Source organism: Martes martes (assembly GCF_963455335.1).
Source record: "Martes martes genome assembly, chromosome: 6".
Classification (NCBI taxonomy): Eukaryota; Metazoa; Chordata; class Mammalia; order Carnivora; family Mustelidae; genus Martes; species Martes martes.
This window is the reverse complement of record NC_137893.1, coordinates 95,129,181-95,153,597: the sequence shown is the minus strand read 5'-3', so window position 1 is coordinate 95,153,597 and position 24,417 is coordinate 95,129,181. Positions and strand designations below refer to the sequence as shown.

The following is a 24,417-nucleotide window of genomic DNA, read 5'->3' as shown; positions in this document are numbered from 1 at the left end:
AGGTGTTTACGAGCAAACCTACAAAATGCCAACTTTATGTAGCCCTGAATGCACTTTGGGGACTACACTAGTATTGTATTGCAAACTTAATCATCTGTGCATTTTTACCAATCTGCTCTTGAAATTCTGACCTGTGTTAATTCAGGAATTCTTATCTCTACAAGAACGCCGCCTTTTTCAACCACCCCTTTGCATTTCGAATCCTAGTATTATCTCCATCTTCTTCCTCCTGTTCAAGTGCGCCAGCAGACATTTCCTTTCCTCAAGGGAAGCTGTGTAGGATTTTGTCAGCGCGGCGTCACAGGGAGACGGGGCAGTCGTGAGAATTCTGTAAGCTGACGACTGCGCTGAAGGCACAAAGCCACGTGACGTCGCTCGTCGCTCACACCTGCTTGGATGGGTATTTTACCCTCGCTGTCCCAGCAGCGAGCAGCACTGGCTCCGGTCCCCACTGTGGGAAGATCGGGGCTCTGGAGCCAGGGTAAGAATTGGAGCAGTCTGGGAAAGGAAATGACCAGGGCCTGGGAGGTGGGGTGAAAATGATAGAAAAAGATCGGTGAGGGCACCTGGGTGGCTCAGTGGGTTAAGCCTCTGCCTTCAGCTCAGGTCATGATCTCAGGGTCCTGGGATCGAGGCCCGCATCGGGCTCTCTGCTCAGTGGGGAGCCTGCTTCTGCCTTTCTGTCTACTTGTGACCTCTCTCTCTCTCTCTCAAATAAATAAATAAAATCTTTAAAAAAAAAAAAAAAAAGAAGATCGGTGAGCTGAGGTGTGCAGTGGTCCTCTGGGCCTTTTCTGACACTCTGGTGGACACATCTGCTGATTCGGTGCATATGGACAGCTTTAAGTTTTGTTGATTATCTCGGTTCCACCAAAGACTTCCAATGTGCCTCTCATAGATGTTTATCCTATTGAAACCCTGTCTTAAAAGATTAATCATTACATTTACATGAAATGCTCTGATTCATAGCAGAAGACAAGTCATGTAAATGAGGAGTTCATGAGGCCAAATTAAGAACTTTAGTTTCTTACTTGTGTTTTGAACCCACAGTTATTACAAACTATGTATTGCAAATAATTAGACTTATAGCTGTTGACTCTTCTGAACTGTATGTCGTCTACTGGCTTCCAGGAAAAGACATGAAGACATATAGGTGTGATTCCAAATCCATGTAGTAAATGCTTACTATGTGGGTAACTACTTATAGAAATTATCTTCTAAAGAGTGTATATATATGGGGACCACCTGGGTGGCTCAGTTCCTTAAGTGGGGATTCTTGATTTCACTCAGGTCATGATCTCGGGGTTATGGGATGGAGCCCATGTGGTCTCCATGCTCAGTACTAGGAATCTGTCCCTTTCCCTCTGCTCTCCACCTAAACCATGGTGCTCATTCTCTCTCTCTCTCTCCCTTTCTCCTTCTCAAATAAATAGAATAATAGAATATTTTAAATTTTTTTCTAAAAAAGAGTGTATAAGGATTTAGGAGTCTGGAAAATATGCTGATAATCTAAGGAAGTCAAGTGGATTTCCTTAAGAAGCTCACTTTTTGTTATTTGAGGGAAATACCAAGACATCAAAACATAATCTGATCTCAGAAGTATATTATGGACTTAATGGGTGAGATCAAATAAATACAGGAAAATATTGGGGTAATACTAAAAACACGGTGTTTTAAATTTGTGACAGAGGTTATTGATACTACCTATTTATTCTTCCCATCTTTATTTTAAATATTATCTTTCTCCTTGTTCTAGGATTATCAAACTGAACACCATGATCTTCCTACAGACACCTTAGAACTGTGTCATCTCAGTCTTAAAACACCTGCAAAAAAGTGCACAGTACTTTTCCATTAGTAAGTAGCAAGGAAAAAAATGGCTGCAAACTTTTCAACTACGTATGAATGTGGGTTTTGTCATTGTTTTCACTGATGCAATAAAGATGATTATAGGTTGGGTAATGAGGGTGGGGGAAATGAGACTGGTAGGGAGGAATATGTGGGATCTTGGCCTACTGAATTATGGAATTGTGGGTCATCTAACGCAATCCCATTGAATGATTGAGCCATACAAAATTATCAGGCTAATCTATATGTCTGTGAATGAGCTGATAAGGATACAACAGCCCAGATGTTAGATCCATTTTCTTAAAGTTAGCCAGAAGATTTCCAGTAGAAGTGGGCCTTGAACATTTGAATCACTGATTAGATTATGCTGATTTTTTTCCCTATGATACCCAGAAATAAAACAAGTCTTATAAACACTTCTAAAATTAGCAACTTAAAATCAAACAACATGCATTCATGGAAAGATCTTATGAACATAGCAAACTACTGCACATTGTAAAGGATCATAATAAAAATATTAATAACTTACATATATTATTATTTGTCAGGCATTGTATTAGTGGCCTTATGTATATTATCCCATTCACTTTTTCAGAGCAAAGTTCTTGATATGATAATCCACATTTTATAGAACAGAAAATTGAAGCTCAGGATTTTCCAAAACTGATGGTTTCCAAAGACTATGCTCTTAAGCAATAAGTCATAAAAAGTTGGTAACTGGGATGTAAAAGAAAACTGAGCCTTCAGCTACAAGGTAGCATCCTGGTTACCTTCATAGTGATTAACCAGTCTTCAGTAGTTGTTATAAAAATGCTAAGCCAAAATTAGCAAGACAGGAAACAACATGTTTTGAGAGGATGTGGAGAAAGGGGACACTGTTGGTGGGAATGCAAGTTGGTGCAGCCACTTTGGAGAACAGTGGGGAGATCCCTTAAGAAATTAAAAATAGAGCTTCCCTATGACCCTGCAATTGTACTACTGGGTATTTACCCCAAAGATACAGATGTAGTGAAAAGAAGGGCCATCTGTACCCCAGTGTTTATAGCAGCAATGGCCACAGTCGCCAAACTGGAAAGAACCAAGATGCCCTTCAACGGACGAATGGATAAGAAAGATGTGGTCCATATACACTATGGATTATTACGCCTCCATCAGAAAGGATGAATACCCAACTTTTGTAGCAACATGGACAGGACTGGAAGAGATTATGCTGAGTGAAATAAGTCAAGCAGAGAGAGCCAATTATCATATGGTTTCACTTATTTGTGGAGCATAACAAATAACATGGAGGACATGGGGAGATGGAGAGGAGAAGGGAGTTGAGGAAAATTGGAAGGAGAGGTGAACCATGAGAGACTGTGGACACTGAAAATCAACCTGAGGATTTTGAAGGGGTGGGGGGTGGGAGGTTGGGGGAACCAGGTGGTGGGTATTGGGAGGGCATGTATTGCTTGGAGCACTGGGTGTGGTGCAAAACAATGAATACTGTTACGCTGAAAAGAAATTAAAAAAAAAAAAAAAAAGCTAAGCCAAAAAAGCAGAATCCAGATTTTCGTGTGCTTGGTAAGAGAAGAGGGCTGGTTAGGTAGGGAAATCATGTTGTATTAACTCATGTTAAAGAGATACCACCTCACGCAGGTCAGAATGGCTAGAATGAACAACTCAGGAAACAGCAGATATTGGTGAAGATGAGAGAAAGGGGAACACTTTCACACTGTTGGTAGGAATATAAACTGGTGCAGCCACTCTGGAAAACAAGATGGAGTTTCCTCAAAAAGTTAAAAATGGAGCTACCCTATGACCCAGCAATTGCACTACTAGGTATTTATCCAAAGGTTACACAGTGATCTGAAGGGACATGTGTGCCCAAATATATATACCAGCAATGTCCTCAACCACCAAAATATGGAAAGAGCCAAGATGTCCATTGACAGATGAATGGATAAAGAAGATGTGCATATATATATACTTGTGCACATATATATGCACATCTTCTTTATCCATTGCATATGTCCATATGTATATATATACATATGGACTACTTATATATATGCACATATATATAAATGAATGTATGTATATATGTATATATACAAATAGTCCATATGTGTATATATACATATATATATGAACTATTACTCCATATTATGGAAAATTACATATATATATAGGAGTATTACTCAGCCATCAAAAAGAATGATATTGTGCCATTTGCAATGACATGGGTGGAACCAGAGGGTATTACACTAAACAAAATAAGCCAGTCAGAGAAAAACAAATATCATATGATTTCATTCCTACTTGGAATTTAAGAAAAAAAAAAAAAAACAGATGAACATAAGGGAAGGGGAGGAAAAATAAAATAAATAAAAACAGGAAGACAAACTGTAAGAGACTCTTAACTACAGGAAACAAATCGAGGGTTGCTGAAAGAGAGGTGGGTGGGGAATGGGGTGACTGGGTGATGGGCATTAAGGAGGGCACATGATGGACTGAGTGTTATATGCAACTAATGAATCACTAAATTCAACCTCTGAAACTAATTATACAGTATATTTAATTAAATTGAATTTAAATAAAAAGATTTTTTTAAAAGTGGTATGTGTACCAGTCTTTGGAAATGCTTTTCTAAAGGATAAAAAAGAACCTGCCAGTGCTGTGAAAAGAAGTAAACGGCAGTCGAGACTAAGTTAAATGTAAAAACAAATGTGAAGAATAAAACTGAATATAATTGATGAAATCTATTGCCACTTTGACATCACAATTTCAAATTCTTTTCAGAGTATGTTCTAAAATTATTGCTTGTTCTTTTGCTTGTGTTTTAATACAGTGATTGAATAAACAGATAATCTAGTTTCATTAAAAAAGCAGTTTATAACAATGTGATATGCAAAAACTATTGAATCATGCACTTTAAATGACTGAATTGTATGGTATGTAAATTAGATCTCAATAAAGTTTGTCTTGTTAAAAACTTTAAAAAATGCTGTATGGAAGCCAGGTAATGTCAAAAGCCATGTCAGACAACTAGCAATGAAATTTGAATATACTCGTGTGAAAAATTCTGTTTCAGAAATTTACTGACTTAGATTTACTGGCACAAACAGAAATTGCTAAAACAGAATAGATGTAACATATATTGTGCTCTAACCTCTTCTCCACTTTCCTTCTTTCTACAGATAAAGCAAATTCCTACTTTGAGAACCAACAGTAAGTGATAACTCATTTATTTTAATGTGAACACTTTGTGTCAGTCACTTTTGTTTTGCCAGTGGCAAAATTATATACTTATTACATTAATCCATAATTTCCAAAACTTTATGGATAATTTTTTATTAAAAGAATCAAGTTAATTTTACTCTTTTTTCACTTTATCAATTTGAAACTTCTTTACGTTTCATCTTGAGAGATAATATAAATAATTCTCAGGTTTATGACTTTGAAACAATTATTCTAGAACTATCTTTACTAGAAGAAATGTAAAAGTATGACAAATTATGCATGTTATTGATGATTTTTACTATGAATATGGATGGTTATGTATTAATACAGGGGTTGTTAAAATAAGGATAAGAGTGCCTCCAGTGTACTACGAAATGATTTTGCTTTTCTCCGTTGAAACTATGTTCCTTTCAATGTGTATTGACTTTGACATTATGCTTGTTGGAAGGCTAATTTCTGAAGTTACTTAAGAACTTACCATTGGGATAGGTAAATTAACTGTTTAACACTCAATTTCTTCAGCTGTAAAATATAGTCATACCCACTATAGTATGATGATGACATTAGACAGCGAATTTTGCATTGCATGGTCAATAGATGTTCAGTCTTTCCCTTTTATGAGCACATTATTGAGGATAATGGGAATACATGGAACAGGTATCAATTGTCTACTATTTACAAATCAATAAGGCCTAGGAAGTACCATAAGTAAATTGTTTAAGATACTCTTTCTCTTTAAGAATTTGGGAGTCCTAATCTCAAACAAACAAACAAAAAAAGACCAATGCATCATTCCTTTAGTTTACAAAGTGAGTAACTTAGATGACTAATGGCCAGAAGATAAGTGGTTTTTTTAAACCTTGTGGGCTTGTTGCTTCATCTAAAGGACCAAGAATTTTTTTTTGAAACATTGAGAAATGACAACACAGGCAACCCAAAGCTGAGTGTCTTTTAAAAAGTTAGTGAGGATATTAAATAACTTTTGTACCAAATCATGGATTCAGCAAATTTGAACAGGCTTGATTTTCAATAAAATATTTGTTTTTATTTTTTTATACTGGGAAATTTGAGATACAGACAAGTATAAGTAATAAAATCAAAATAATTTTTAATCCCTCTACCAGGGAAATAACCACGAATGAAGTGTTTGTATATTTATTTTTATATATATATATTTTTTATTTTAGAGAGAGAGAGAGTGAGAATGCATGTGAACATGCACCTGTGGGGTGGAGGGGCAGAGGGGGAGGTACAGAGACAAGGAGGCTCCACGCTGAGCACAGAGCCCCATGTGGGACTCAGTCTCATGACCCTGAGATCATAACCCAAGCTGAAATCAAGAGTTGGATCCTTAACTAACTCAGGCACGCAGGTTCCCTATGTATTTATTTCTGTGTAATCATAATTTTGGAGTCTTGGTTAGAATCATGTGTAAATAAAAGAACAAACAGTTCTACTTTTTTTTTTTTAAGATTTTATTTATTTATTTGACAGACAGAGATCACAGGTAGGCAGAGAGGCAGGCAGAGAGAGAGGAAGAAGCAGGCTCCCCACCGAGCAGAGAGCTGGATGCGGAGCTTGATCCCAGGACCCTGGGATCATGACCTGAGCCGAAGGCAGAGGCTTTAACCCACTGAGCCACCCAGGCGCCCCCAAACACAGTTCTACTTTTTATAGAGCAGAGCAAACCAAGAGACTGTGCATACAGAAAATAATGTTTTCCCCAAAATTGGGGTGAGCAATCAATGCAGTATCATAATTAACTTTGAAGAAATCTGTATTTTCCACATTTTTAACGAACTTAGGAGAAATAGAGTTGGTCAGAAATATAATGACATGTCCCTAGCTTCTATATGTATACTTTAAGAGCATCATTCAAGTGTTTCAGTTTATTTTTTATTGTCCCTATCAATGACAAAGTTGGTTCCACTATGATTCTACTGCAACCAAATAACAATCTTCTCTTGTTACTTTTTTTTTAATGAATTTGGGAATTACAGTTCCTTTGAACTAACCAAGATCACTATATTGGCTTTTCCTCATAGTTAGAGGTCTGTGTGCTACATTTTTTAATGCAGAATTTTCTTCTCTTTGACTTACTTCCCAGAAATGGCTTTATTCCCAGTAGTGTTGTTTCTGGCTGTTCTGCTGCTTCCATCTGTACCCACAGAAGGAAAGGTAAACTTAAACAAGAAAATCTTTCTAAATTTATCCACGCAACTTTGTGGGATGGTTGGGTCCTTTGAGAGGAGAAAGGGAAAAGTGTCTGGTACATCACAAAGTACTCACTGGTAGCTCAGATCACTTAACACAATATCTTGATGATAGTCTATGCTGAGCTCTCCAGTCCCCACTGGTCACATGTGGCTATTGAACACTTACAGTGTGGCTTATCCAGAACAAAATATACTGTAAGTACACATGCTAGATTTCAAAGATTTAGTGAAGAAGAAAAAGAAGGAGGAGAAGGAGGAACAAAAAGAAGAAGAAGAAGAAGAAAATATGTCATTAATAACTTAGATATTCAGTACATGATGAAATGATATTTTGGATAAATAATTCAATAATGTATTAGGTTCTCAAGGTTGTTGTAAGAAATGAATGCAAGTTGGGTGACTTAGAACAACAGAAATTTATTTTCTCACAGTTCTGGTGGCCAGAAGCCTAAAATCTATGTGTCAGCAAGGCCACACTCCCTCTGGAGGATCTAGGAAGGAATGTGTTCCATGTCTTTCTTTTAGCTTATGGTGGCTTTGGCCAATTATTGTGATAACTAGGCTTGTAGCTACATCACATATTCTCTGCCTCCCTTTTCACATCACCTTCTCCTCTCTGTGTCTTTTATATGGATACTTGTCAATGGATTTTGGTCCTACTTAAATAATCCAGGATGATTAAATCTTGAGATTCTTAACTATATCCAGAGAAGTTCACATTGACAGATTCTGGGGATTGGGATGTAAATTTATTTTTAGGATGTAGGATGTAGGAATATTTTTGTAGACTATTAGTCAACCCATTAAAAGTAAAATTTATTGCTTAAAATAATGTCAATATTTTTTAAAAATCATACATTATGATCAAGTAGGATTTACTCCCAGAATACAACAGTAGTTCAATATTTACAAATTAATCAATGCAATATGTCACATGAATAAGAGAAAGGATAAAAAACATACAATCCTGTCAATATATACAGAAAAAGCATTTGACAAAGTGCAACATCCATTCATCATAAAAAGCCTCTGCAAAGTAGGACTAGAGAAAACATACCACAACATAATAAGAGCCTTACATGAAAAACTTACAACCAACATCATATTCAATGGTGAAAAACTGAGAGTTTTCCCCCCTTAGATTAGGGACAAGACAAGGATGTCCATCCTTACTACATTTACTCAACAGAGTCCTAGAAGTCCTAACCGTGGCATTTAGAAAACATAAAGAAATAAAAACCATCCAAATTGGTAAGGAAGAAGTAAAACTCTCACTATTTGCACATGACATGATACTCTATATAGAAAACCCTAAAGACTCCACCAAAGAACTACTGGCACTGATATATGAATTCAGTAAACTCAAAGGATACAAAATCCATGCACAGAAATCTGTTGCATTCCTGTATGCTAATAATGAAGCAGCAGAAAGTCAAAATAAGAAAAGAATTCTATTTATAATTGCACCCAGAACAGGAAAATATCTAGGAATAAACTTAACCAGAGAGCTGAAAGACCAGTACTCTGAAAACCATAAAACACTGGTGAAAGAAATTCAGGATGATGCCAAGAAATGGAAAGACATCCCATGCTCGTGGGTTGGAAGAACAAATGTCTATACTACCCAAAGCAATCTACAGATTGCATGCAATCCCTATCAAAATACCAATAGCATTTTTCACAGAACTAGAGCAGAGAATCCTAAAAGTTTCATGGAACCACAAAAGACCTCAAATACCCAAAGCAGTCTTGAAAACAAAGGAAAAAAAAAGGCAAAACTGGAGGTATCAAAATTCATTACGTTATAAGTTATATTAAAAAATTATAGTAATGAAGGGAGTATGGTTCTGGAATAAAAGCAGACACACAGATCAGTAGAACAGAACAGAAAATCCAGAAATAAATCCACAATTATATGGTCAATTAATCTTCAACAAAGGACAAATGAATATACAATGGGAAAAAGGCAGTCTCTTCAACAAATGGTGTTAGGAAAACAATCCATTGCAGCCACATGCAAGAGAATGAAACTGGACCACTTTCTTGTACCATATGCAAAAGTAGACTCCAAAAGGGTTAAAGACCTAAATGTGAGACCCGAAACCATAAAAAATCCTAGGAGAGAGCACAGGAGGTAATGTCTCTGACATTGGCTCAGGGAACATTTTTCTAGATCTGTCTCTTGAGGCAAAGGAAACAAAAGCAAAAATAAACTATTGGGACTTCAACAGAATAAAAAGTTTTTGCACAGGAAGAAAAAAAAAAAACACTAACAAGCCATGTCTTGGATGGGCAAAGATATTTTCGTATGACATGTTTGATAAAGGGTAAATATCCAAAATATTTAAAGAACTGATTCAACTCAACACAAACACAAAAATAATTCAATTAAAAATGGACAGAAGACATGAACAGACATTTTCCAGAGAAGGTCTACGGATGGCCAATGGACATGTGAAAAGATGCTCAGCTGCACTCATCATCAGGGAGATACAAATCAAAACCACAATGAGATGTCACCTCACACCTGTCAAAATGTCTAAAATCAATAGCACAAAAAACAACTTACTGGCGAAGATGTAGAGAAAAAGAAACCATTGTGCACCATTGGGAATGCAAACTGGTGCAGCCACTGTGGAAAACAATATGGAGGTTTCCCCAAAAAATTAAAAATAGAATTACCATACAATTCAGTAATTTCATTACCGAGTATTTACACAAAGTATATCAAAACACTAGTTAGAAAAGATACATGCTCCCCTATGTTTCTTGCAGCATTATTTACAATAGCCAAACTATGGACAGTCCACATGTCCACTGATAGATGAATGGATTAAGATGTGATAAACATGGATAGTAGATAGGTAGATAGATAGATGATAGAATAATGCACGTGTGTGTATATATAGTGTATATATATTGTGTGTATTATATATATATATATTAATGAAATATTATTCAGCCATAAAAATGAATGAAATCTTGCCATTTGCAGCAATGTGGATAGAGCTAGAGAGTACCATGCTAAGCAAAATAAGTCAGAGAAAGACAAATAGCATATGATCTCTCTTATATGTGGAATTTAAGAAACAAAACAAATGAGAAGAGAAAAAAAGAGAAGGAGAGAAACCAAGAAATAGACTATTAACTATACAGAACAAATAGATAGTTACCAGAGGGGATGTGGGTGAGGGGATGGGGGAAATAGGTGATGGGGATTAAAGAGTGTACTTATCATGATGAAATAACATTTTAAAAAATTATAAAATAATATCACTTGATTCTTTTACTTTTTTAGTTTGACCATGAAAAAGTTAAAATTACATGTCATGCTTGAATTATTTTTCTAATGAATGCAACGGTCTATGATTTAAGAAGCTAATGATAGTCCTCTCTCCCCAAGATTTTTTCCCATTTATTTAATGTGCTTCAGTGCAATCTTAAAGAAAACTAACAATGACATAACTTTAAATTAGTACTACTTCATATATCACCACATTTAATTTTCATCCTTACCGCATGATAAAGTTATACTTATTTTTTTACATTAAAAAATCTACCTCTTAAAGTCTTAGTGTTTGTTTTGCTTTCTTATTCATGCTCAAAAACTTGATATGTGAAGCCCACCTCTTGAATTCAAACCTTTTAATTTGAATAAACTACATTGCTTAAAAAATCCCAAGACCAAGATCAGTCATCCTTTTCAATGACTGGATGGTAGGTGTCCATATAAAACGTCTATCTCTTGATCAGAAAATCTCTTGAATGTGAGGATCTCTGGTCATTGCTTTTTCCCTATCATTAACTCTGGGCATACAGGAAGATATCCCAGGACCAGAGACTAGTAGGACTAGAACTCATCAGACCAGAGAATTCTGCCACTGGGTGAAAACTTATTTGGTATTCAAAAATACAGATTGTAATAAAATAGATAATAATATCTACTGTAATAGGAATAAGTTTACCTAGGGTATTGAATGAAATTTGAACTCTTGAACATTCCTTCTCTAAATACATTCTGAATACATTATTTCTTTAAATACAGACTATATCAGGTCAAAGTTCCCTTAAACTCTAGGGTGAATCTTGAGTCCCCACTCTTATCCCACCTGCTGCAACCTGATCAAATATGAATGAATATGTCTTAATGTTCCTGTTGTGTGTCTTTGTGGTTATAAAATATTATCACTCATATGTCTATAAGAATCACAGAGAAGGTCCAGGAAACCATATAAGGTAGAAAGTAGAGAATCTGATTAACAAACACATAGCAGTGCAAAAGAGAAAATATACCTCTCTTTCAGATAATTTTATAAGTGAGAACCAGGAGATGGACCAGAGAGATAACATGGCCATGAAAGGAGAAAAAGTACATTAATAATTACCATGAAACTAGAAATTGGCATCTGTGGCCTCAGAGGAGATTTTAATTCGTTATGCCATGAGTTTCACCCTCCTTCTCAAAGCTTCAAATGACTTCTTTTCTATTTGTCATAGCTTTGGCTCAGGTTCATTGGCAATGCTTAACAACTAATACTGACTTGAACTGAATGCTCTTAAAATGATCTTTGTTCTCTTGAATTTGCTTATTCATTCTTAAATGCAACTTTAAAAAATGTTAAGAAGATAACCTTAATTTTTATTTCCCTTTAGGATCCATCATTTACTGCTTTGCTAACCACTCAAATGCAAGTCCAAAAAGATATTGTAAATAAACACAATGAACTAAGGAAATCAGTCTCTCCACCTGCCAGCAACATGCTAAAGATGGTAAGAGGCAATGATAAAGGCTAATGGTGTGAGCTAGCAGTGATAAGAGCAGGGATTTCTTTTTTTTTTTTTAAGTTTTTTTATTTATTTATTTGACAGAGATCACAAGTAGGCAGAGAGGCAGGCAGAGAGAGAGGGGGAAGCAGGCTCCCCACTGAGCAGAGAGCCCAATGTGGGACTCAATCCTGGGACTCTGGGATCATGACCTGAGCCAAAGGCAGAGGCTTTAACCCACTGAGCCACTCAGGTGCCCCAGAGCAGGGATTTCTTAAGAACTTTGTGCTTACAAAGTTTTTCTTCTATTCTGCTATTTTATCTGAGCTGTGTTATGGGCATGGCAGAAAATTTTTCCTTTTTAATGGTTAATCTGTCAAATTTACAGGGATATTAAGTCAGGAAGGCAACATTAGAGCCAGATCTTCAGACAGCAAATGTGAGGCCATCGCACTTTTTGTCACTATCTGCTCTAGTCTAAAATAAAGGAGGTCCCTTTCTTTCATGTATTTTATTCTTTTTAATTAATCTCTATGCCCAATGTGAGGCTCATACTCAGGATCCAAAGAATCCTGTGAGTACATAAGAGCCCACTTTCCACAGTGTGGTTCGTAAATGCTAGACTATCTCCCATTTGAAACCAATGGGCTACAATTGGAATTGGGAATAATCTAGGCCTGCTTATTACTAAGGAAGTATAATTCAAAGACTTCACATGTTGAGTATTTAGAGTAGCCCCATTACTAAAAATCCTGTGTGTGGTTCCTGTACTATCACAAATTGTCAGATATTATGTTCGATATTTCTCTGTCTCTATCTATTCATCATTTATGAACTTCTCTTCATGTGAAAATTGGCACTGGAGCAAATAAATGCACACACGCATATATAACCCTACCAAAAAGGTCTTTGCATACCACTGATGATCAGATAATTATCTATAGAAGTTTAAAGTAGTGCAAATCAACCTACCAATCAGATTATAAACCATATGCTTCATAGGAGTTGAATTTTTAAGTGTATTTTTTTTCTTGTGACATTTAGGAATGGAGCAGAGAAGCAGCAGCAAATGCACAAAAGTGGGCAAACAAGTGCACTTTGGAACACAGTGTGCCAGAGGACAGAAAAACCGGTATGTAAATGAATAAATATTTTTTGAATAGATGAACTAATAAAATAATATTGAAAAAATCAGATAGAATGGAACATTCTGGGATGTTATAAGAAGACTTAGAGAATAAACGTTGCTTATACTGCTCTATTTATATATTTTTATTTTTGTTTTTGAGAGAGAGAGAGAATGTGAGTAGGGGAGGAGGGGTAGAGGAAGAGGGAGAGAGAATTCCAAGCAGGCTCCATGCCAAGTGTGGAGGCCTACATGGGGCTTGATTTCATGACCCTGAGATCATGACCTGAGTGGAAATCAAGAGTTGGATGCTTAACCAACTGAGCCACCCAAGTGTCCCTATTTTCTCCTTTTTAAAATCAAAGTATCTGTAGAAGGAGAGAGAATTATAGGTACCATTTTGCGCTTGTTGATTGTTTACATTATGCAAATGATATTTGAAGCAATACTCCACTTCTTTGTTTCAACCAGCTTATGAGTCAATAAGTCATGTATCATCATTTCTCCAAATTTAAAGATGAGAAGATGAGGACAGGTGAAGAATGACTTCCCCAAGTCACAATCTGAAGTGTGTCATATATTGGAAAGTTAACCAGGCTTAATTATTTCTAATCCACTGCTCTTTTTTGTGATCCTGTATAGCTATCTGATGTTTTCATATCTCTTCTTTTGTATTCATAAAATATAATAAATTATGGTGATTTGTTCCTGAATTTTGTGAATATTGCTCTTAAAAATATTTAAATTTTAAAAATTCTGATAAATATTTTGGTATGTTGATTCATTTTTAATTTTTGAATTCTTGTCAAGTATTATAAACACCATGAAAGAAAAAATGTTTTATGCATAAACCTTACAATAAAATATATATTTATATTTTCAACCATAATATGCATATAGGCAAGCTCAATATGAAAGCAACAAATTTTTACCTGTAATTTAATCACATTATTTACTTATATGGTTGATGCTGCTCTGTTAATGTTATGAAAAGAATGACTGCATTCAGTAGAAGATTAAAACAAATGGTCTTAGAGATGCAAGTCTACTATTAGATTCTTAGTTTCTTTTTTCTATATTAAAAGACATAGACAAGAATATTTTATATTCTCTTTAAGCAGCACATAGACATTATATTTTAAGCTACCAAAATGTAATTCATAATTGAGAGGTGGAAAAGATAGAGAAAAGTTTTTGGGCAACAAGTTACTTTCTTTATTGTGGTAAGAACACTTCATGAGACTTACACTTTTAACAAATAAGTGTACTGTATGATATTACTGACATTAGGTACAATGTCCTGCAGCAGAAGTTATTAATCTAGAACTTATTCATCTTTATGAATGAAAGTTTATGCCCATTGATTGGTAATTTCCCATTTCTCCTTCCCCCCATCCTTATCTATTACTGTTCTACTCTTTGGGTCTATGAATTTGGTTATTTTATGTACTTCATATAAAGGGAATCATGTAGTAGTTGTCTTTCTGTGACTGGATCTTTTCACTTAATATCATGTTTTCAAGATTCATCCATAGTGTCTCATCCAAGTGTTGCAGAATTTCCTTCTTTTTTAAGGATGAATGAAAGCCGTTGTATATATGTGGGTGTCATTTTGTTCATCCACTCATTTGTCCATGGATTTTATGTTTCCATATATAGGCTATTGTGAAGAATGCTGCAATGAATATGAAGAATGCTAATATCGCTTCAAAACCCTGATTTCAATTTTTTTGGATAAATACCCAGAAGTAGTATTACTGGATCATTGGTAGTTCTAACTTTAATTTTTTGAGGAACCTCTGTTTTTTTCCACAGCAGCTACCCCATTTTTTATGCCCAACAAAAGTATACAGGATTCCGATTTTTTTCACATCTTTATCATCACTTGTTGTCAGTTTTTTTCCCCCCAGAAGAGACTTCTTGACAGGTATAAGGTGACATCTCATTGTGGTTCTCATTTGCATTTCCCTATGTTTAGCAGCACTGCGCACCTTTTCACATACCAGTTGGCCATTTGTGCATCTTTAGAGAATGTCCAATCAAACTGTGGTCAGAAAAGATTTGTAGTCAATTTCTCAGGCAGCCTCCTGAAAGAGATGGATCTTTAGGCATTCCATCCAACTCTTTCTCTATTCAGGAAGAGGCTAGAAGTTTGGGTTTTTTAATATGCTTATTCTGTGCTGAACAAGGAAGGGAAGCTTTGGCATTTATGAACCCAAATCTCTATGCTCATCTTGGTTATGCTAGATCTGTTAACATTTTCAGAGAGGCAAGTCAGAAGTCAATTTTCTGGGCAACATCTGGAATATTTGTGGCACTGGATGCCCAGGCCAACTTTTCCCCACTCCAGGGATAAACAGGTAGATATGGCACTTGCTCACTGTGTGCTATGCTGGGGAGCTGAGAAATGACATCTAACAATCCAAACCACCATCTCTGTTCTCCCCCAGGGAGTAACACTGAAACCATGCCAAACCCCTCAGAGCTTGAAGACAAGCAAGGCTGATGTCAGTTCTTTAGGCAGCCCTAGAGAAATTGGAGCAATGGACACACCAATCAACTCTTTGCTTCCCCAGGAGGAAGCTGAGAACTAAGAACTAAGCCAAGGGGAGGAGATATGGTACCTACCAGCTAAAGCCACCATCTCCATTCTCTCCAGATGACTAGCCTGTGCCTGACTGTCAGAACTCCAAGACTTCCAAGAGAGAAGCCAGCCATCTCTGGGGAATTTCCTTAGGGAAGGTTGGGATGCTGGACATAAGAACCAACACCTTCCTTCCCCTAGGAGAAGCTGGGAGCTAGGAGACCTCTTCCTGATCATAGGGGAAGCACTGTGCTGAGGGTAGGCATTCTAGCAAAGGGTGTCCCAGTTTCCCTACAGACTTCAGTGAGTCTGGGTTCATATTCTCCCACGGTCGAGGAGTCTTTCAGTTAGTTTTCCCACAAAGGGCAATTTGTTTGGAAATTGTTGCTGAATCTGTGTATTTGTTAGGGAAATGAGAGCCTGGGGCTCCCTACTTCCCCATCTTTCTGATGTCACCTTCTGCAAGGCTCTTCTTGGCTAATTCTCTGAGGAAGATTGGCCTTATGACATTCTGATTTAGTGATTAAGAAAGACCCCAAAAGCTTTGAAATCTGCCATCCCTCCTGATGTCAGATGCCTATAAATTGAGGCTCTTATAGACTGCCTGTAGAACTCTTTTTTCCAATTTCACACAAAATCATAATTATAAACGTTTAGAACAGGGTCCAATATGTGAAAAATCTCTGGTGAAGATGGATGAGAGGAGGAGAAAAGGAATAAAAGTTGTTCACTGCCTTTCACGAATTTATGATACAAAGCTGAGAGCATAGGAGTCAATACAATGTGAAGAATTCAGCCTGAAAAAGAATGCATTTCTGAAACTCCAGAAGATTTTTGAAGCGTAAGGTCTTCTTAACCTGTGCAAAGTTTTGCATGTTGATGCCAGCCTCAGTGTCCTAAACAGATTTTTTTTTAAGATTTATTTATTTATTTTTGATAGAATAGTGAAGGTGGAGGGAGAGAATCCTCAAGAAGACTCCCTGCTGAGTGGAGAGCCTGATGCAAGACTAGATCTCAAGACCCTGAGATTATGGCCTAAGCCCATCAAGAGTCAGTCTCTTAACCTACTAGGCTACCCAGGTGTCCCTAGATAGATGTGTCTTCTATTCAGCTTTAAAGCTGAGAAGAATGGAAGCTCTTTTATTAAGTATTATGAGTTATAAGTATAGGCACTGTGTTTGAAGGGCAACATCCTTGTGGGTTGTGTTTTTTTTTTTTTTTTAAAGATTTTATTTTATTCATTTGACAGAGATCACAAGTAGGCAGGCAGAGAGAGAGGAGGAAGCAGGCTCTCCGCGGAGCAGAGATCCCGATGTGGGGCTCGATCTCAGGACGCTGGGATCATGACCTGAGCTGAAGGCAGAGGCTTTAACCCACTGAGCCACCCAGGCGCCCCCATCCTTGTGTTTATATAGTTGATTTCTTTTGCCATTGAATACTCTATTGCTTCCTCAAGAATGATCCATTTATCTTTAGGTACAAAATGTGGTGAGAATCTCTTTATGTCAAGTAACCCTGCTCCGTGGTCAGATGCAATCCAAAGCTGGTATGAGGAGCGCCATAATTTTGTCTATGGTGTAGGACCTAAGAGTTCCAATGCAGTTGTTGGACATTACACCCAGGTAAGACAAACAAATGAAAATACTTTGACCACAAATGCTCTAATATGAAAGCATCTCTAAATTATGACCAAGTCCAATGTTCAATTTGGGTATGTAGATATGATAGTCCTGACATTGGCTGGTACTTCATCTGGAGTTGTCTTTTTTTTCCATCACTTGCAAAACTCTTGGTAAGGAAGCATACTCCATACTTTCTCAAAATTAGAAATGGATAAAATAGTGAAAGCATGTTAAGATTTAATATTTTAAAATTTGTGATTTTCTTCAATAATTTTAAATATTTTCAAGAGGTACTTGGCTACAAGCTATAATAGTATCATTTTTTCAGTTTTATAGTTGCTACTATTTTTTTAATATTTTCCCTCATCTTGAATGTACTCTCATATATTCCCTTTTGGAATTGTAGCTCGTTTGGTACTCTACTTACCATGTTGGATGTGGAATTGCCTATTGTCCCAATCAAGAGAGTCTAAAATACTACTATGTTTGCCAATATTGTCCTGCGTAAGTATATAATTTAGAGTTTCATGCAATAAGCCTATGTGCAATTTACCATTTTAAAATTCTTTTATGGTAAACAAATTAGAACATAAAACATATTTCGGTAAAGGGAAAGAATAATTCCTTTTTTCATTTTTTAAAATTGATGCATAGTTCATATACAATGTCACATTAGTTTTAGGTGTATAACATAGTGACAGGTCTACACTTTATACTATGCTCACTGCAAGAGTAGCTATCAGCAGTCACCATACAATGATATTATAGCTATTTTTTAATTGTTTAAAATATTTTTATTTATTTGTCAGAGAGCACAGGCAGGGGGAGCGGCAGGCAGAGGGAGAAGCAGGCTCCCCACTGGCCCTGGGATAATGACCTGAGCCAAACGCAGATGCTTAACCAACTGAGCCACCCAGGTGTCCCATGTTATTATAACTATTTCAATACTATTGACTATTATCCCTATGCTGTACTTTATATCCCCATGACTTACTTTTTCCATAACTGGAAGCCCGTATCTCCCCCTCCCTTTCAACTATTTTGTCCATCCCCTCGTTGCTGCCAATCTCTGCTCCTCTGTCAAACATCAGTTTGTTCTTATACTTATGGTCTGTTTCTGCTTTTGTTTATTTGTTTGTGTTTTTAGCATCCCCATATAAGTGAAATCGTATGGTGTCTGTGTTTCTCTAACTTGCTTCACTTAACATAATACCCTTTTAGGTCCATCCAGAAGGAATACATCTTTGGAAATGCCTTTTTTTTTTTTAAAGATTTTATTTATTTATTTGATAGAGATCACAAGTAGGCAGAGAGGCAGGCAGAGAGAGAGGAAGGGAAGCAGGCTTCCTGCCAAGCAGAGAGCCCGATGCGGGGCCCAAACCCAGGACTCTGGGATCATGGAAATGCCTTTTAAGTTGAGATACATTCAACTTCTCAGGGAAGAGACTAGGTTCTCAACTCCAAGTATAAAATCTGAAACTCTCTTTCCTTAGTTACAAAGTAGCATCTTTTTTCTCAGTCGCCTTTCCCTTGGGCTCACTACTCTAAATTTGTTATCATCAGTTCTCACTAACTTCACACTTTAGGAGGTTGCAGCTTGATGGTTAAGCAAGGGATGGTCGTGGAGTGGCAAGTAGGGGATGGAAGATTGTGATTTCCATTTCTCCTGCTAAAATATCCCTTATCCCGTTTATCTAAAAAATCACCCACATTATTACCTCACAGATTATTCATTCTTTTGCATCTCAAAGGTTTTTCAAGAGATCGTTAATGTACTTCAGGGTCCAGAAAAGAACAAAATCCTGTCTTTATTTTTCAGAAGTTTTCACAAAATCTCTATAATGAACCATCCTTTAAGGTCTTGACCTATAGCAGGAAATATGTTCTTTCATCAAGGATCATGTCTGAATTTACCCATAATAAATTCTGTGGATATACTGAAGATCTAATCTCAACTTACCTGTTAACCTTAAATCCTTTTAATGCTTGAACTTTTGTGCCACTGGAGGCAGGGAGATCCCTAGAACCAAGGCTCCTACAGGATTTATTTTGAGACTGTAGATAATCCAAGCATATGATTCTCCAGAGTGAGAGGTATGACCTCCTGCAAGCACTTACTAAGGTTTAGTAGAAAGAATTGAGAGGTCCTAGGAGAATGCACCCAAACTCACTGGCTGGCTCTAAGAGAGGAAGGTCTGGAGCCAGTCATCTGAAGTGAGAGTTGGAGTGAATAATGAGGAAAAGCAGGGGTGAGAGAACTTCCAGAACATGTTTGTGTCTTATTTCACATTTTTCCAGGGGTTCACACATGGTCGTTATGTTCTGTGCAGAGAGAGATTCAGATGCATGACCTTGTGTTCTTGGCCCACTTGACACTATTGAGATTTGGACTCACTTGTAATTCAAATAAATTAAATGGCTAATAGGTAATGATCATCAGCAAGTTGTAAGTTAGTCACTGTAATGTGATTACACTCTGGATATCCATGCTTGTCAAAATTTTTGAGTGAACATTCCCTGTTTGGTAAATTTAAAAATGTCTCACATACCTCTAGAAACTCACAAATTTCCTTCTCTCTGCCTATCTCAGAAACACACACCACTAACTTAACTTAAATATCCCTGCCCTCATCTAGAAGGTGAAGTACATATATATGTGTATATATATACTGGAGTTGACTGTTTCTAGATTAGATCTAAGAAATTTGGTATTTTATTATCTTTCAAATATAAAATGATATTGTAACATTAAATATTCTTTTCCAAACTGCAACTACTTGCCTCCCAGGAGCTCTTTTGTTTCCCTAGGGGATATATTCCACCTCTAGCTAAAACATTGGGCTATACTGCCTTGCCAGTTTGACCAAGTCTCCTGGGACATGAAGAAAGTGTGACCACATTGAAATATACTTTGAAAACTTTAGACTCTAGTTACTCTAATTTAGTTGCTCAATCTGAAGAAATATAGTCAAGGAAATTGGTCAATATGTGAAGCGTTTTCTTAATTTGAATGTTACCTGAATTACTCACTGGGCATTATAATTTTTAAGTTTTTTAACATAACTGAAAACATTTGTAGTCATGTATGTTTGGCAATTTACACTGCCCTTGGGGAGTATAAACTAAATTATAAAGTGAAAAGTATTTGACATTAGGTATTTTAAATTTCAGTGGCAATAACGTGAGTAAAAAGAATACCCCTTACCAACAAGGGACACCTTGTGCCAGTTGCCCTGGTAACTGTGACAATGGACTATGCAGTAAGTTTGAAGTGATCACCTTGCTATTATAATAAAAAGTTGATATTTTATTTTCTTTTTGTGGGTTGAGAAATCTCCTAAAGTAATCAGTTTAAATAAAATCATTATGCAGAAGACAAATATGTTACTCAACATAGCATGTGTTTATGTAAACATTTTACACACTTTAGTAACCTACATATTATTTGTAATGAAAAGAATATTGCCATATGTAAGATAATGAAAGATCTGCCATTCATATATTTTTGTTACTAAGCATAGCTATTAATATTAATTATACATATTTCTAGCAAATAGTTCAGATAAAGTTAGTATGATTGTGTCAAAAGTCCTATTCTGAAATGCAAATCTATGCATATAAGATCACATTATATCTGAATCTAGACAGACAAATCAAATATTATACTACTTTTGTGCTAATGAGTTAATTATGCTGACTACCTCTTTTTTTTCTATAGTAAAATTGGAATCATAGTGTTTAACTTAATAATCACTTTCTCTATAATTTGATAGTAGTCTACTGAATTTTTCTTCTTTTCCTCAGTCAACAACATTGTCATTACTGCACATCTTTAATGACAAAATCAAATCTGTATATAGTGTTATATATATACAGAGCCCACAATAATATTATTGCAAAAAGGGAGAAAATAAATTTCGCATACATAATTTCTAAAGTTGTAATGAATAGAAATAAAAATAGCTCTTAGCTTTTTATAGTTGGGATACTTGTATTAAAATTATTGTGAATAATAGAGTTGAATGAAGCTCATTCACTGAAATTTTTAACTTTCAAATGCATTCATCTTTAGTTAACATTCTTACTGACTGAATTATATAGCTATAATTCAGAATATTATTAGAATATAAATCAGCTAAAGAAGGAAAAAAGTTACATATTAATAGCTCTGCTGAATGCTATTTGGGAAGAAGCTTATAATTTATCCTATTATCAATAAGCACTCAGTTGAAATATTTTAAACAAAAGAGTGACAGGGTTGCAACCATGTTTTATAAACAGCTTTCTAGCAATAGTATGGAAAAACAATTGGAAGGAAGTCAGCTAGAAAACTGTTTAACTATGGGTTTTAAAAAAATATCTCTCTACCACATTATTGACAAAATAATGAAGAGAATTGGATGGGGTTGGAATATAAGGAATAGAATAGCCAATGTTTGTTACCTGTGCTGATTGAGTGCTGATCAGAAGTAGGGAAGAAGGACGTCAAACTGATCCAGTTTTTGGTCTAAATTACTGAGTACAGAGAGCCATTTCTCTGACATTGTTGGTGGGGGGTGTGGGGAGACGGGGGTGAAGGGGTTTACAGGAAGAACATACCCAAGAATTGTCAGTCATACAGGTAGTATGATGAGTTTAATTTGAGATTTGTTGAGTTTGTGGCCTCTGGGGAGGATCCAGAAAGAAATACCAGAAGGAAAGGGGACATATTATCATTGTTTTGCATCTTTATCTTCCCATAGAATTTCCTTTCTCCAGAAAGCAAACTTTGGAGTCTAAAGCAGTGCTGTTCAATAGTATGAAATAAAGAAAATGTCCTGTATCAGCATGTGTCTTACAAGTAGACTAGTCACATGTGGCCTTTGAATATTGAAATGTGGCTAGTAAGATTAAGGAACTATTTTTTTTACTTTATCTAATATAGAATAATTTAAATTTAAATATCTATATGGGACTAGTGGTTCCCATATTAGACACCGAAGGTGTAGAGAGATTTCTTTATATTTATATAACTTTATTGGCTAAAGGAGAAAAGTAGGTCAATTTATTTTGGAAACATATCACCAATTTCAAAATAAAAACTGATAGTTTAATCAGTGAGCTCAACTCAGGCTCACAAGATATTTCTCATAAGAAACAGGAAGCCCACCATTGTGTAAGTGATATTGACTTGATTTGTCCAATCTTTAGGGCCTCATGCACTTTTGAATGTACAGCATTATTTTGCTGCTATTGAGGAAAATGATAATGAACTCATTTGTTTTTGTCACAGCCAACAGTTGCGAGTTTGAAGATCTCCTTAGTAACTGTGATTCCTTGAAGAAAACAGCTGGTTGTGGACACGAATTGCTTAAGGAAAAGTGCAAGGCAACTTGCCTATGTGAAAACAAAATTTACTGAGATGCCCAGTGTGCATTGCACAAGACTAAGTGAAGAGAGCTGCAACATTTTATTGAAACATACCACAGGGGAATTTGTAGGCATGTTAGTTACAAATATGGTTCCACTCAGTAATTCATCTTTTTCTCCTCTCTATAGAAATCTCTTTTCATGCAGATATTTACACAAGCAACATAGTCTATGAGGGCAACTTTGGACTTTGATAGAAATTTGGCACTTTAAACTTAACAAATGGAATTAGGTTGACAATTTTGTAAATTGTATAACCATAGACCTTAGGTCATTAGAACATTGGATTAAAATGGAGAAGTACATGTTTCCTGAAAAACATGCCAAAAAAAAAAAAAAGAAAGAAAGAAAGAAAAGAAAAAAGAGAGAGAGAGACTGAAACATTGTTATTCCTGTGAAATGACTTTTTACTTGGATAAAGAATAAATTCAAAGATTGACACCTACCTTTGTCTCATGGCCTCCTCTTTAAACAAAAGTAACCATATTTTAGAATAAAAAAATTATGTAGGCAACCACATGAGTGATTCTTGTGTAATATTTTCTAGTATTTATAATTCACCCCAGCTAGATTCAGCCCAGATAAATGATAATATAGTGCAAAATTTCCAAAATATTTTCCTATAAAATTAAATTTTAACAAAAATAGGAATCAACTCTGTTCTTATTTTTTGATATTTTAATCTCCTCCTTATAGATTTGGTTGATATATTAAAAGAGTGCATATATATCCAACAGCATATATAAATTTAGCCTTCTAAGAAAAAAAACAAAAAGAATATTTCAGAGAGATTTATCATTTATAAATTTTTGCATACATTCTCATTTAAGACTGATTTCAACAAGGTGAAGTAGGCCCATTTTATAGGTGAGAAAACAAACACACACACACACATCTAAAAAACATGAAGGAGGTGTTGAAAATAGTTAAGAAATATGTCTGGCTAGACAGATGGAGAGCAAGCATTAACTACTGATGCTTCCAAGATGAGAGTATATGTATCATCCTACATTCATTAAAGAAATTGAATTCACAGTTTTAAAGCTTCCCAAAGGGAAATTCCAGGCCAGATGATTTCAGTGATGCATTACACCAAACATTTAAAGAACTAATACTAAGTTTACACAATCTAATCTAGAAAATTATATAGGAGGGAATGTTCCTCAATTTATTCTTTGACACCAGTATTATCCTACTCCTAAAACCAAAGACAGTGCAAGAGGAAAAAAAAAAAAGTACAAATCTATAGCTGTCATGAGCATGAATGAAAATATTCCAAATAAAAATTTAACAAATTACCCCAGCAATATAGTAAAAAGATAATATACCCTAACCAACCGGGATTTTCCCTATGGATGCAGGTTTGAGCTAACACTTAAAATCAAACTGTGTTCTACTATATTAGCAAACTAAAGAAAACTGTATGTTTACTTCAGTAGATAAAAAGAACAAGCATTTGACAAAATCGAATATCCAATCCTGATAAAACTCTCATCAAATCAAAAAGAGAAGGGAAGTTTCTCAACTTGATAAACAAAAGCTAAAAAAAAAAAAAAAATGTACAGCTAACACTGTAATGGTGAAAGACTTGATTTTTACCCCCTCTAAGATGAGGGAAAAATAAAA

The 24,417-nt window shown here is 35.7% G+C and overlaps 1 protein-coding gene across 1 annotated transcript; it reads left to right on the top strand.

Annotated features, from left to right (window-relative positions):
- Window positions 1-7,164: 7,164 nt before the first annotated feature.
- Window positions 7,165-22,782, top strand: CRISP2 (cysteine rich secretory protein 2; the record flags this gene model as incomplete). Its single annotated transcript, XM_080806663.1, has 7 exons — window positions 7,165-7,248; window positions 11,940-12,056; window positions 13,095-13,182; window positions 17,237-17,382; window positions 17,789-17,886; window positions 20,554-20,642; window positions 22,655-22,782. Exons 1-7 carry the CDS (start codon window positions 7,180-7,182, stop codon window positions 22,780-22,782), a joined length of 735 nt encoding a protein of 244 aa, XP_080662789.1. The 5' UTR covers window positions 7,165-7,179.
- Window positions 22,783-24,417: the final 1,635 nt, after the last annotated feature.